The sequence below is a fragment of the Macrobrachium nipponense genome, chromosome 1 (genome assembly GCF_015104395.2).
Source record: "Macrobrachium nipponense isolate FS-2020 chromosome 1, ASM1510439v2, whole genome shotgun sequence".
Taxonomy (NCBI): domain Eukaryota; kingdom Metazoa; phylum Arthropoda; class Malacostraca; order Decapoda; family Palaemonidae; genus Macrobrachium; species Macrobrachium nipponense.
Window position 1 is genome coordinate 174,650,074 of NC_087200.1, and position 15,911 is coordinate 174,665,984.

Sequence of the window (15,911 nt, forward strand, 5' to 3'; positions counted from 1 at the left end):
CTCCCAGCGGCGGGAATGGGTACCACCACCTGGCCGCCCACACTGCGTGCCGCGAATTTTGAAATTCTGTCGGACTTCGGAGAATACAGCTATATATATCTCGTCAGTAAGTTTCATGAACAAATATGGCTTTACTGAATAAATTCTTAGTACAAGAGGGACAGGCAGCAGCTTCGGGATATGGCCGAACAGATTCTGGGGTCAAGTCAGTGCAGGATGAACGAGTGTTGGAGTGATGGAGACAGAACGGACTGGGGTGGTGAAGACGGGATACAAGGCCTGAAGGGCCAGGGGTTGCAAAGCCTGAAGCGCCAGGGACATCGAAGTCAAAGGTTCCTGGAGCGGTGATTTCTAAAGGTGCTGATGTGATAGACGCTGAAGTCGAAGAGATGAGAGATGGAGGCAGATTTGCATCTAAATGTAAGGCCAAATCTTGTTCCTTTGCATCTGTCTCTGGTGGTGGCTGCTCTGTGACCTCTGCCTCTGTCTCTTGCTTGCTGATAGTGGGAGCAATAGCCATTTCCATTAAATTGGTCCTCCATCCGACATTTTAGCCCTCAATCCTGCAAACAAGAATAAAATATCTGTAGCTATAGTAGTGCATTTAGTTTAATAAAATTTAAATTAAACTATATTATCTCACATTACCGTGAACTGTATAAGGGGGAAAAAAGGTGTCCTAATGATAGAATCAAGTTCTTCAAAGAACCTCTGAATTGGAACATAAAACAAGTATAATAGAGTGGGGTAAAAGAAGGTAGGGGGTTATGTGGGGTAAAAAAAAAAAGGTGACCTCCAATTTTTTCTATCCAAAGACTCAGCACTTTCCCAAAGTATATCATCTTGCACTCTATTATCATAGGAAGGCTGTGTGCAAAAACAGAGGCTACAGGTATAACAGAGAATAAATATTGAATATTTGAAGTCAAATCAAAAAGGTCTCATTACAAAACAGATTTGGATATTTTTTTCAAATCAATGCCATGCTTCATATATAGCTAGGATTCCTTTGAAACTCAAGGATCTTATTAACAAGTTGTCAAATTTTTCAATTAATCTAAGTAACTTTATCAGATTATCATGTCTATCACACAATGAGGGGGATTTTTTTTTACCCCATTTTGTCCCTATGCAATATGGTAAAAACAGTGCCTCACTTTAATTACCCCACAAGGGCATTTTTTTTTACTCCACCTATTTTTATGTAGCATTCTCTCTCATTAAACCCATTTCTAGTGGATGCTTCCACATGGAAAACAGTTCACGGCATTGGCAAACCAGCAATACAAATTTCTTGTGGTGGTAATTGGGAAAATCAAACCATTTCAGCTGATGGTACTGCAATGGACCCATTAGTTATTTTCAAAGGGAAAGGAGTATGTGTAATGAGCAGCTGGAAAGGTGATGGCTCCTTACCCAACATGATATATGGGGTAAGTGAATATGGGATGGGATTTACCAAGATATTTTTTTTGAGCACTTCTGTGAGGTAACAAAAAGCACATCCGTCCCTGCTCCTCTTGTTTGATAGTCACCTTGCCACACATCATTGCAGACAATTGAACTTGCAATCGTCAAGGTATTTTCTTAAATTACCAGCTAAGCAGCAGTCTAGGAAGAAGCCTACCAAAAGGAAAATTTTCGAGGACTCTGACTCTCAGCTAGATGAGCCCTATGCAGAGATTTTAAGTTCAGAAACAGAATTTGACAAATCTAATGTGGATATTCTATCACTTACTATGAAGAGGTTACTCATTCATGAAAACCTAGCAGGAACGCTTCCCCATTATGTAGATATTCAGCAAGATGAGTTTTATGCAGTTTACTGGGAAAAGACCCACTACTGGGGGAAAGTGCTTGACATTTTGGAGGATGAAAATCCCCTTATTAAAATGCAAGTATAATTCATGTCGCGTAAAACAGTCTCAAATGACAATAAACAAGTGAGATGGGGATGGCCTCCAAAACAGTGAGGGCTTTGTTTTGTTGGACCTGTAACACCAATTCCTGATTTGGATATAAAAGGGAAACAGTGGTATTGATTTGAAGAAGAAAATGAGTCAGTTCAAAGATACAATATAATTATGAGTCAGTTCAAAGATACAATATAATTAAAAGACAATGAGAAATGTAAAGAGAGAGTGAAAGATCTGAGATTATTTAAAAATGTTATTGTTATAATACAATTAAGTTTGTTCATACTTACCTGGCAGATATATATATAGCTGTATTCTCCGAAGTCCGACAGAATTTCAAAACTCGCGGCACGACGCAGTGGGCGGCCAGGTTGGTAGTACCCATTTGTCCCTTCCCCGCCGCTGGGAGGCGGAATATCAGGAACCATTCCCATTTTCTATTCATATTTTATCAGTGCCACTGTCTCCTGAGGGGAGGTGGGTGGGCACTTAATTATATATATCTGCCAGGTAAGTATGAACAAACTTAATTGTATTATAACAATAACATTTTGTTCATGAGACTTACTTGGCAGATATATATATAGCTGAATCCCACCTTCGGATGGTGGGAAGAGACCAGAATAGGTATTTGTAGGAAACTTAAATTAAGTAGATGATATACCACCTTGGTTCCCTCACCTGTTAGCAAAGTAGACTCTGTGATTACTGTCACTACAGCCTGCTTGTGCTTAATCAGAGTTGCCAGCCAGGTGGAGACCTGTAGTGCTGGTGCGCTCTGAATGCTCTGTCAACGGGGACGTGACCTCAATGTGACAAGAGCATAGCGCCATACAAATGAGGGCAACGAAGCAACTGACACCACCTGACCAACTAACAAAGACCCCCCTGAACACTAAGCTAAAAGATGGGAGGTCTTCACCAAAGCCTCACCACAACCAAAAACACATCAACTAAAACCTTAACCTAAACTAACTAAGGGATAGGGAGAGAGCTACCTTCAGCCCCCAAGACTGTGTCTGCAGAAACGTATGGCCCAAGAGAACAACAGTCCTCGTATATCGTTCTCACATCTCTCAAGTAGTGTGAGGCGAATACTGAATTGCTCCTCCAAAAGGTGGCGTCAAGGATGTCCTTGATCGACATGTTCCTTTGGAAGGCAAGCGAGGTTGCAACAGCTCTGACCTCGTGAGCTTTCACTCGCAAGAGGCTCAAATCGATCTGTGTGGAAGACGAATGAGCCTCTTTAATGACGTCCCTCAGAAAGAACGCCAAAGCGTTCTTGGATAACGGTATATCGGGTCGTTTAACCGAACACCAGAGATTATCTGAGGGACCTCGTACTTCTTTAGTCTTGTGGACATAAAACTTTAGAGCCTGACAGGGCACAGGACTCTCTCAGGTTCTGGCCCACAAGGCTTGTCATACCCTTGATTTCAAAGCTCCTTGGCCAAGGGTTCGACGGGTTTTTCATTCTTTGCTAAGAAGTGGGGACTCAAAGAGCAGCAGCATTGTCCCCCTTGAAGCCCACTCTCTTACAAATGGCCTGAATTTCGCTAACTCTCTTCGCCGTCGCCAGAGCAGTTAGGAAAAGAGCCTTCTTAGTCAAGTTCCTAAGAGACGCTTCATGTAGAGGTTCGAAAGGATCGACATTAACAGTCTAAGGACTAAATTCCAGGTTCCAAGAAGGAGGCCTCGCCTGAGGTATCTTTGGATGTCTCAAATGATCTCAGGAGATCGTGAAGATCCCTGTTATCAGACAGGTCTAGTCCTCTGTGTCGGAAGACTGCCGACGCATGCTCTTATATCCCTTGATGGTTGGGGACGGACCGCCAGTTTTCTGCACATTTCTTAAAAAAAAAATAAAGCAGGAAATCGGCTATCTGGCTCACAGAGGTAGAGGAAGAGGAAATTCCCTCCTTTCTACACCATGCCCTGAAGGAAGCCCACTTCGACTGGTAAACAGCTCTCGAGGACGTTCTCCTAGCATTGGCGATCGCCTTTGCAGCTGCTTTAGAAAAACCTCTCGCTCTGGCCAGTTTTTCGATAGTCTGAACGCAGTCAGACCCACCCAAGCGGAGAGGTTTCGGTGATATCTTGCGAAGTGGGGCTGTCTGAGTAGATCTTTCCTCCAGGGCAATGTCCTCGGAAAGTCTATGATGAATGACATTACCTCTGTGAACCATTCTTTCGCGGGCCACATCGGGGCGATCAGGGTCAACCTCGTCCCCTCCGATGCCGCGAACTTCCTTACTACTTCCCCATGATCTTGAATGGCGGGAAGGCATATAAGTCCCAGGTTCGTCCAGTCCCAGAGCAGTGCGTCTATCGCGACTGCTCCCGGATCCAGCACAGGAGAGCAATAAAGAGGCAACCTCTTTGTTCTCGACGTCGCAAAGAGTCGACTAACGGACACCCCCACAGTCTCCAGAGCTCTCGACAGACGTCCTGGTGCAACGTCCATTCCGTCGGCAGGATCTGATCTTGTCGGCTGAGAAGGTCTGCTCTGACGTTCATGGACTCCTGCGATAAATCTCGTCAGGATCCTTATCCGTCTCGCATCTGCCCACAGCAGAATCTCCCTCGCTAAATAAAACAGAGGACGGGAGTGTGTACCTCCCTGCTTCTTTAGGTACGCCAGGGCTGTGGTGTTGTCCGAGTTGACTTGGACTACTTTCTCTGCAACCTTTTGTTGGAAGAACTGTAGCGCCAGAAAAACCGCCGCTAGTTCCTTTACATTGATGTGCCAGGACACCTGTTCCACCCCTTCCAGGTGCCTGACACTTCCTCCCCTCCCAGTGTTGCTCCCCATCCCGACACCGAAGCGTCGGAAAACAACACTAGGTCTGGGCTCAGAAGCTTTAGGGACAACCCCTCTCGAAACTTCCGAGGATAACCAACCATCTTAGATGGTTCTTCACCGATTCGGTGATGAAAAGGGTCGCATCCAGATCCTCTCTGACTCTCCTAAGAAAAACTGACTCTGCTAAGAAAAACTGGAGAGGTCTGAGGTGTAGTCTTCCCAGGGAAACAAACTTTTCCAGCGAGGAAATGGTTCCCAGCAGACTCATCCATTCCCTCGCCGAGCAAGCTTCCTTCCCCAGGAATGCCGAGACTTTCCTCTAAGCCTTGCAGCTGTCGTTCCTGGGACGGAAACGCTCGAAAAGCCACTGAATCCCATCTGAATCCCAATGTACACGATGACTGTGTTGGGGTCAGATGCGACTTTTCGAGGTTGACTAGAAGTCCCAGGGACTTCGCCAAGGCCAACGTGAAGTGAAGGTCCTTCAGACACCTTTCTTCTGACGATGCTCTGATAAGCCAATCGTCGAGATACAGGGACACTCTTATTCCTGCAGAATGTAACCATCTCGCTACGTTCTTCATGAGCATGGTAAATACCATCGGAGCCGTGCTTAAACCGAAACAAAGGGCTCGGAATTGCCAAACTTTGTCCCTTAGCATAAACCTCAGAAACTTCCTTGAAAGAGGGTGGATAGGCACGTGAAAGTATGCGTCCTGTAGGTCCAAGGACACCATCCAGTCGCCCGGTCTTAAGGCTCCTAGAACCGACTGAGGTGTTTCCATCTTGAATTTTTTTCTTTTCTACGAAAAGATTCAGGCGCTTACGTCCAAGACTGGACGCCACCCCGACGACTGTTTTGGTACCAGGAAAAGTCTGTTGTAGTATCCGCTGGTGACCCCAGGTCTAGGACCTGCTCCACCGCTCTTTTCGAGATCATTTGTTCCAAAAGATCTAAAAGAACCTGCTGTTTCTCCCCTTGATACGACGGGGAAAGATCTCTGGGAGTCGTTGAAAGAGGAGGAGGTCTACAAAGGGATCTTGTACCCCTGTTCTACTATCTTGAGGGACCACGGATCTGTATCTCTCTCTCTCCACGCCCCCGCAAAGAACTTTAGCCTGGCTCCGACAGGCATCTGAAGGACTTTTCTTTTCATTTAGAGGATTTAGGTTTTGAAGGAACCTCTTCCTCTTGCAAGTCCTCTCCCTCGAGGAGCAAGCTCTCGAGGGAGGAGCGCTCCGAAAGGGTTTTAACCTTCCTAGGAGGTCCGGTCCCGACGACGACGTGATAGGGTGACTGGCAGGACGTCTAGAAGAACCTGGGCCAAGAGATCCTGGGTAGCCTTCTCTTGGTAGGCTCACTGCCAGGTCCCTTACCCATAGCCTGGGGGAAGAGATGGCTCGAAAGAGGTGCAAAGAGAAGCTCTGCTTTCTGCGATGCAGAAACAGACTTCGCTGTGAAATTGCATAATAGCGCTCTCTTCTTGAGGAAAACAGTGCCGAAATGAGACACTAACTCTTCCGAACCATCCCTGACGGCCTTGTCCATGCATGACAACACATTGGACAGCTCCCCCAGACTCAAAGAATCAGGACTCCTAGATTGAAGATCCAGGGCTCCTAGGCACCAGTCTAGGAAGTTAAAGACTTCCAGAGTCTTTAACAGACCTTTCATGTGATGGTCTATCTCCGTTGGTGTCCAAGAAATCTTCGCGGACGACAAAAGGGATCTCTTCTGGGCGTCTAACCAGACTAGCAAAGTCCCCTTGGGAAGAGGACGGGTATCTTAATTCCTACTTCCGATTTGGTCTCATACCAAATGCCGCCTCTCCCACTCATCCTTGAAGGAGGAAGGGCGAAAGTCGACTTGCCTGATCCTTCCGACGTTCCATCCAGTCCTGCATTTCTTGAATGCTCTCTTAGTGGATAAGGAAGTCTTCATCTCCACCACTTCCGAAACCTTGCCCGACTTCGAAGACGAAAACTGAGAGGGCGGAGACTTAGGAGCTGCAGGCTGGAACTTCTCCCCAAACAAGGAACGTAAAAGTCGTACCAGCACCTTGTAGTCGGAAACCGACGAAACTGACGGCTGTTCTTCCTCCACTGAGTCAGCCGGACTACTATGTTCTCCTTCCTCCCGAAGAGGCAAAGGAGATAGAACCTCTGGAGAGGGCGTGCGCCCGCCCGCGGGTCTAGCCTTCAACAAAGGCTTTCGAGGAAAGACTTAACATCCGCCTCTTCAAAGCGACCGACCTTCTGTCGATCTTTAGAGCTCGAACCACGAAGAGCGTCCTGCCCCTCGCTGCGCGTCAAGAGAGGAACTCTAAGTCTCTCTCGAGGAGCGTCCTTACGCTTGACGCTCAAGCGTCCAGCTTTCGCTTTCAAAGCGTCCTTCTGAGCGCTCTCAAAAGCCTTCTCCACAGGCTAAAGCGGTCAAACAAAGCCGACGACGCGTCTTCCAAAGCGTCCTGCCGAGCGTCTTCAAACGCGTCCTCCAAGGCGTCCTGCCGAGCGTCCTCAAAGGCGTCCTGACGCGTGGGGCGGAGACAGCGACGAACGAGGAGACAGAGAAGGAGATGCCTCGTCCTCTGACAGGCAGTCTAGCGTCCTTCCTTCGCTTAGGCTCAACTGCTGCTGGGCGAGTCTTCCGAGCCATTAAGGTAGACAATTGGTCTTGAAGCGACGCAAGAATACTCTTCGTAGGTGAAGAACCGAGAGGAGGTGAAGGGCTGCGCCTGCGAGAAGACGAGGGGCGGGGGGACGCCTCCTTCCTTCTCACAGGAACAGCAACCTGCCTCTCCGAGACGCGAGAGAAGCGCTTCTCAGCGTCGTCCTCGGACGACGTCCTACCTCTCTTCTGTGGAGGAAACGCGTCATACGACGCAGGCGACGACCGCAACGAGAGCGGAGAGAGGGGACGTAAAGCGTCCTCCCTAGGAAAAGTCCTTTTCAACGGACGTGAGTCACTCCGAGAGCTCCACCCCTTGCGCGGGGAGGGCGCCTCGGAGGACGAAAAACAGTCCTTTAGGATGCGAGCCTGAGCACCGCTCCTTGGCAGCCTGGGAAGTATCAAACAGGTCCTGCCGAAGGGACGCCAGATCGGTGGGGAGCCCCCGTAACCCTCTTGCGGCTTTCGACATGCCCACTCCCTGAGGTCTGGGAGTCCGACAGAGGTCTAGAACCTAGAGGCATTATGGGGCCGATCTGACGCCCCCTCCACAAACACTAGGGCACGATCACACACTTTAGTCGAGCCGTTTTCAAGGGCCAACACTTTGGACTCTAGAGTGCGCAATGACTCTAGAATCAGAGAAAGGGCATTACCTTCTCCAGACACAGAACTAGGGCCCTCAGGCAACAACACAGGATTAGGTGAAGCAAATTCTACTGGTGTTAATATAGGCGAAATGTTACTTCCCTTACCTTTCGTAGAACCGCTTTTAGAGGAAGACCTCCTGATCCTATCGCGTTCTAGCTTACGCCGATAGGATTCATACACCTTCCATTCATCCTCAGTCAAACTTTTGCATTCAATGCAACGATCAACTAGCAAACAAACATGCCCCCTACACCCCATACATACTGTGTGGGGGTCTACCGATGCTTTCGGTAGCCTCACCTTGCAATCACTTCTCACACACACTCTGAAGCTCACTGAACTGATCCCGACATCACGTTCATACAAAAGCCAATCCAAAATCCAAAAACAGTCCACTATCGCGTATGCCAATCCAACAATCCAGAGTCAAAACCAAAAGTCAATCCAGATACTTATAACGAGTTAAATCCAAAAATCCTGGGCAGAGGTCTGTAAACAGGTGTTTACCGACGGCGACAGAAAAAATATGAATAGAAAATGGGAATGGTTCCTGATATCCGCCCTCCCAGCGGCGGGAATGGGTACTACCACCTGGCCCGCCCACTGCGTGTGCCGCGAGTTTTGAAATTCTGTCGGACTTCGGAGAATACAGCTATATATATATCTGCCAAGTAAGTCTCATTGAACAAATTGGTCTTTCAGATTGTAACAAGCTATGCTTTGTCACTGGATGAAATTGTTTTTTTTTTTTTTATTTTTCTTCAGTTCTCTTATTTTTTTGTGCTATAGGCCTCATATCTATTTTTTTTTTTATATTGAAGGATTGGTGCACTTATCTTTCCAGAAATGTATGTGGAACATTATCTTTCCTTATTTCATGTTTTAATAACCTATTTCTACAATCCTTAGGCTATGAATTAGCCTTAAACTAGGACCAACTTTTTTACCCCCACGTAAAGGGGGGGGGGGAACTACAATGACATGTTTCACTTCTTGTTAATGGTTTCAAGAGTAGACATTAAGCTGTAGGTCCTCAATAACCACTTGTTCCCTGCAACGTAAAAACGCGATACAATACAATAACATGCAACAAAAGACCCATTGTGTACTTACATGAAGTGGTTGCGGAGAATATTTTCCCTGAAAAGTACACCATCTGGAACTGGTTCTCCTTGCGCAGGCTGGAACACTTCATCATGATTATGGTCATCAACATCCTCTTCATCTTCATTTTCATCTTCGATTGGGATGTTCCGTTCTTTGCATATATTATGCATGATGCCACATGCCATGATGATCTTAGCTGCCTTTTGTGGGTCGACTCTTATTTCGCCATGGAGAACCTGAAATCTTCGTTTTAGCTGACCTATCCCTCTTTCACGATACTTCGCGTTTTCTTGTGAGCCCTGTGAACAATATTAAAATTACCGAGTTAGTCTTCTTGTTGCAAATGGTAATATTTGAGTTCAGCAGGCATGGCGTAAGGAAGCATATTATGAAGAAAAGTTGTTTATCTTGACCTAAAATGTAAGTATGAAAGTCGAACTAGGAAATAACCAATCATAATATGGCTAGGTAGGTGTTTTTTAGGTTTGTAATAGTATGGGCACTACCTAACCTAAACACCTTACCTAACCTGTCAACTGAATTGAATATTACAATTGGTAGGTAGTAATATTCTAATTTATCAGGCGTCCTGTAAGGAAGCATTTAAGAAACGTTGAGGTAGGCTAAAGTATTTGCAAAAATTACATTGAGGTTCATACCTGTGAGTTGTGCATTAGCTGTGATGTCTTTATCTATCATAGTCTACGTGCTTTCTCATTTTTATTTCGTTCTGCTTAACCTTAAATGTAAACAATGTAACTAGGCTATGCATTACCTGTTATAAGCTTCTTGATGATGTCCCTCAGGCCTTAGGTATGGGGTCAGCAACCAGCGTTTACACGGGTACCAACTAGGTATCCCCTAACAAATAGCATCCTGCAGGTATTCTGTCCTCTTCAAATATTCGCCAAAGTCCACTTTCACGTAAAATTCTTGAGTCATGAACAGATCCTGGCCACTTTGCAACAATGTTCCTCACTAGGCAATTAGCATCAAAAACAACTTGTACATTGATGCTGTGAAAGTTTTTTCTATTTACGTAAACTTCTTCAAAATCTTTTGGAGCAACAATTTTTATATGGGTGCCATCAATCACACCCACTACACCGGGGAATCCAGCAAATTGTGAAAAATCCACTTGTATTCTTTGAATTTCCACAGGATTAGTTGGGAACTTCACAAATCTTTGAACCATCCGTGGAGCTGTAAGAGCATCAACAGTCTGCGCGATTAATCTGCTAATTGTGGGCTGAGAGAGGCCAGTCATCACCATTGCAGAGTTGCATTTTGCCTGTTGCAAAATACCTCAAAGTTACCGCCACTTTCATCTCAGGTGTTACGGCATGACTCCTCTCCGTGCGGTTGGCAATCGCCTCTCTGATCAAGTCAGTCACATACATGAGGCCACTTTGATCTATTCTATATCTTTTTTTAAACTCACTGTCGTCATACACATCGAATATATCCAGTCTTGGACGAAAATTCCTCGGGCGGCGAACGCGGTGTTCTTGTTTGTCTGCCATGTTTACAGTCTGTGACTACCGCTATGAGAAACTCCGAAGTACTTAAGAGACCCCTCCACCTTTCTTAAATCTTGGCCCGAGATATGAGTACTCATAGCGCGTAAGAGGCTTCGTAAAATTCCCTTAAGAATTTTCATAAATTTAAGAGTGTTTTAATGAGTTAAGAGTACTCTTAAGGATTTGCGAGCTTTGATAAATACGGGCAGGTCTTGATATTTATCAATCTTTTCTCTCTCTGTCTCCTCTACTCTGGTGTCCCATGGTATTGAGACATCAATGAATGATGCGTTCTTCTAGATTTTGTAAATCAACGTCACGTCTGGTCTACTGTCACGTATCATGTTACACCTCTCCTGAGGGATACTTTTGAAAGTCGTATCCCTCAGTAGAGGTGGAATATACATCTCGCCTATGTGAACTGTTTCGATAGACTGAGTTTCTAAAATTCCAGCCCTGTGATTGGCCTATCAACAGCCAATCAGGAGCGTCGTAAGGGACTGGCTTAGACATCGGCACGGTTGATGTGAATCTAAATAGCCGGCGGGGATTAGATGTCCTTATGTGCATTTCGCAAAATTGGAACTCTAAAAAATCGATATATATATATATATATATATATATATATATATATTGATGAATACTAGTTTGCAAGCATTATGTATAAAGTATAGTATATTTGTTTATATATATTTTTAAAGAAGATTCGAAAGATAAAATAAAACAAATCGAGTAGGGATGATCGTATTCGTACCGGAAAAGCGAACAGCATCAACCAGATTCCGTCATTCGTAGCCATTTCGTAGATCTACCATCCATGCAAAGTTATGACAGTACTTTGCAATTATAATGTTTTTTTAGTGACTACTGTCATAGCGTTCCAGCAGAGGCAATGTTGAAAATATTGTGGAATTCTCTCGGTTTATCCTAATTTTCCTACTTCATACTAATTGCAAGTGTAAAGTATAGGCCTGAAGTGTACTGAATCTTGGCTAAGTAGCCTTGCTTAAATAAATAAAGATGAATTTCTGCCCGAGTCGTGGTGTGATGTTGGCTGACTTGAATACCTAGTACTTGCCCTCCATACCCTGTGAGTAGATCCATAAACTTTGTTTCATTTATCATTTACCTAGTACCTGGTAGTACTATATGAGGTAGATCTAGGGTACTTATCCGCGGCGGCCTAGAATATGGCAGTTGCGGTTTTTCTATGCAGTTTTACCTACTGAACAAGAATTTTAAGTAATATTTATTCGGACGACTGTAATTAACCCCCCAGGGGCCAGTGCCAAACACGGCGAAATACGTTTGACGGCCCCCAATCCTTAGTGGATGTCGTATCCGCGGTTACGTTCCTTGCAGTCCGTGCGGACTGCTTCTGTAGAAATACCGGTTTTTCTATGCAGTTTTACTTACTGAACAAGAATTTTAAGTACTAGGCTAATATTTATTCGGACGACTGTAATTGACCCCCAGGGCCAGTACTAAACACGGCAAGATACATTGGACGCCCCAATCCCTAGTGGATGTCGTATCCGCGGTTACGTTCCTTGCAGTCCGTGCGGACTGCTTCTGTAGAAATACCAGCTTCTCCAGCCAGGTTAGAGCATAGTGTCCATGGTTAGGTTAGGTTAGGTTATGGTAAGTCTGGCTAAGGTATAAACCCTATTAAATGACTAGTATAGTAGTATAGCCTACTAGGCCTTCCATATCTGCATTGAATATTAATATAGTCAAAATAGCACCTACCTAATGTCAAATCACATCAGTACTACCTATACTCTGTTTTTTTCCATCTGTCTGTGGTGTTTGCGCATGGTAACACTGCGTCCCGGCCTTTAAATAATATCCTATTTCGAATATTAACGGTGTAATGCACACACAGTAAATTATTAAAAGACTCTTCAGTTACAAATGTATACCCATATATCCTTTTATTTACCTAAAACTTACACATAGCGTAACTATTTAAAGCCTGGGATGTAGTGTTACCATGTGCGACCACCACATCCGGATGGAGAGATGGAAAAAAAAACAGAGTAGTATAGGTAAGTACACTGTATACAATAACATAACCATCATAAGCTAAACTTATTAAAGATGCCTTTAACAACTGATTAAGGGAAGGCTTTGCCCTCTCGTGCTCCCTTGGTTCACCTGACTGAAATTTAGGATCTCACTGGTCCCCAAGTTTTGTTAGATATTAGAGGGAAATTGTAATGGATGAACCAAGTATGTGATAGGCTATGCTACTAGTTTAAATTATGTCAGAACACGGCAAAACTATTATTTAGGTACTATTCCTATAAGATGACTCACCTTTGTTGTTGGTATACCATATTTAGTGTTATTTCCTAACATGAATTGAAAAAAAAAAATTAATTTACACCAAGCAGGTAAGAGGTCACTCACTGGGTTTTATTACCTAAGGAAGAGCTCTACACAGAGATAGGCCTATTGTTTATTAATTAAATTTTTTTTTTACTAACACTAGTAAAAGTATATGATGCAGTACAGGTGCGATAACTTGAGAAATTCATCAAAATAATGGGAGAAATTTATCATCTTATGTTTGTTTTTAAGCTCATCCAAGGGAGGCTGGTACTAAACATTGCATCTTGCAGAACTTTTATGCAGAAAAACATCGACCAAAGGCTGTAAATTTCCCACGTTATTTCATTATATTAATAAATTTTCCAAGTTATCTCAACTCTACTGGATCATATTCACTTCTGTATGTTGTTTGGTCAAAAATTTATATCAGTAAACAATATCTCTGTTGCTAAGCTGCTGCTGCTGCTGCTAAAATGCCATAGTGGCATCCCAAAGGGTCCAGAATTTTCTATTTTAAAATGCATGCATTCATTAATATGTTGGGAGTTCATTAAGTATTAAAAAAAGTAAAAAAAAAAAAGTTATTTTTTTTTGCAAAAAAGAGAATCACAAGCAAGTTGGGCAGAGCCAAGTCACCTGAGGGAATGCCACATGTAGGAACAATATGCAAATGTATGACAGCTTGATCTGTATGCTAGTGTTAACATAAAGTGCTTAGAAAAATGTCAAGAGTATATTTATCATAAATTTTCTTAGCAATTATTACAATTTTTCAAATGACAGTATCTCACCTGTACTGCATTATGTACATCTCTTTTTATATTAGTTCAGTCAAAATATTTTATTACCAAATATCTCCATGTGGAGTTCTTCCTTAAAATAACCTGTCCACTCATGCCTGTATGTAACTGCATATGGCTCAGAGATATACGTACGTATATGCCAATGCACTGTCTGCGTTCCTCCTCATAAACTGCCTGTGCCTGCTGTTATGTCTTGCATGTGTTTGTGCTGGCTAGCTCAATCTCTGCCCTTGTATATGCCTTGCCTGTGCATTTTATGGCATTTGGTTTGTCCATGTACAGTACTCCATTACCACTGAGTAATGAAAGTTTTGTTCACGAAGCTTACCTGCCAAATATATATATATATAGCTGTATTCTCCGAAGTCCAACAGAATTTCAAAACTCCCGGCACACGCAGTGGTCGGCCAGGTGGTAGTACCCATTCCCACCGCTGGAAGGCGGGTGTCAGGAACCATTCCCATTTTCTATTCACATTTCCTCTGTTGCCGGTACTGTAAACGCCTGTTTTCAGTACCTCCGTCTAGGATTTTGAAACTTCATTGCTGCTAAGTATCCTAATTGTCTTTTGATTTAATCTTGGATTTGTGGCTAGGCATACGCTGTTTTAAATGTGGTTTTAATTAATCTTTGCATTAAATATCTGAATCTAGTTAGGCTAGCTTCAGGGTGTGTTGTCTGCAAAGGTAAGTTGAGGCTACCGAAAGTTTCGGTAGATCCGCACTTGATATACACGAGGTGTACGTTTCATGTTTCTGTGTTGAAACATCGATGTAAGGTGTACAAGAGTTTGACTGATTTCGAAGGGAAGACGTATGATTCGTATGTACGCAATTAGTCTCCCTCAAACAGTGCATCAGTAAACAGAAGTCAGGGTAATGAACCTGCTAATGTTTTCCTTAACCCTGTAATATGGCCTACGGGCCATTAGGTTATGTCTGCGAGTGTTAAGGACTTTCTGTTATTGTCATTTCCATCCGTATCTTGGAATCGAAAGTGCTCTCTCTCCAATCATTTTGTCACCTAAGGGGGTAAGACCCCATTGAAGAAATATATATAAACTCTGTCACGTAAATGGGTTAGTTCCCATTGACAAATATCCCAATAACATTCTATCGGGTAAGCGGATAAGCTCTCATTGACAAGATTCAGAGAGAACCATCACGGGCAATAAGACTCGTAGACTATGTCCATGAAGTCTTATGTCATATATCATAAGAATCTTGAGTTGTCCTCTTCGATTCTCGGTTCTCATTGGAGGATCTCCTTCGATTAATACTAATTCGTTCTCTTGCCTAAGAGAACGAAGACAATCGTTTTACATTCTCTCCACCCCGCGAGGAAAGAATGTAGTAGGGAGGTAGCTGTCCAATTGTTTACGATACTCTATGTTTTGTTCATGAAACTTACCTGTCAGACATATATATCCACCAGAAAAGTATGAACAAGGTGTATTGTATCATAAAAATATCTAATTTAGCCTTTATGTCGTTTTACTATCAAGCAATTGTATGGTGCAGGTTACATATGCATACCGGAGGACAACAAGGAGAACGATTATTCTTATTGCATTTGATCGGTTCTCCAGGCAACCTTCCAGGAGTTGCCGGTTTCCCTTTTTTTTTTTTAATGTTTAAGGTATTGTTACGACAATACCAAGTCAGCCTTATATGTTTAGCAAATTCAGTTTTGCTTAAATATACCAGCTTGATAGTTTTTTCTTTCTGCTCTATGAGGATAACAAACCTATTTATTCATAGAATGGAGTAGCTAGCAACTCACGCAGAGTAGTGCAGTACGGCGAGCGTGCTCTGCTGTCACTAAGGCCAGCTCGGTTCCAGCTGGTTTTCTGCCATGCGCGTTAGCTTACGTCTGTCTCTCTCTTCTGCGAGGATTGACTGACTAACCGTATCTCTACCCTACAATCACGTACTTTAGCCTCGGGTTGAGGGGAATTCTAACATGAATGAACACTTCTTCGCTTTGCGAGAATTCTTTCAACAGAGATATCTTTTAGACCTTTTCGGTTCTGTTTACCGCAAGGTAACAGAGTTCGGTACGAGTCTACCGCTGCATAGCACTATAATAATGCACATCCGCTTAAGCAAA

The 15,911-nt window shown here is 43.7% G+C and overlaps 2 protein-coding genes across 3 annotated transcripts in view; one reads left to right on the forward strand and one right to left on the reverse strand.

Moving 5' to 3' along the window:
- Window positions 1-212: 212 nt before the first annotated feature.
- On the reverse strand, window positions 213-11,079 carry LOC135219864 (uncharacterized). 2 transcript variants are annotated; one of them, XM_064256987.1, is made up of 3 exons: window positions 9,805-11,079; window positions 9,152-9,444; window positions 213-563 (listed from the first exon to the last, which is right to left on the reverse strand). In XM_064256987.1, the coding sequence occupies exons 1-3, from the start codon at window positions 9,817-9,819 to the stop codon at window positions 551-553; spliced, it is 321 nt and encodes a 106-aa protein (XP_064113057.1). In that variant the 5' UTR covers window positions 9,820-11,079; the 3' UTR covers window positions 213-550. The 2 variants fall into 2 exon arrangements, 1 of the variants encoding a protein (XP_064113057.1); XR_010315519.1 differs by having other exon boundaries at window positions 214-563; window positions 9,921-11,069.
- A 334-nt stretch (window positions 11,080-11,413) lies between these two features.
- The window catches only part of LOC135219863 (sortilin-related receptor-like), a 253,800-nt gene continuing 249,302 nt past the window's right edge, over window positions 11,414-15,911 (forward strand). Inside the window, exon 1 of the mRNA XM_064256986.1 lies at window positions 11,414-11,755. The gene's annotated coding sequence lies outside the window, so the exon portion shown is untranslated. The remainder of the gene's footprint in view (window positions 11,756-15,911) is intronic.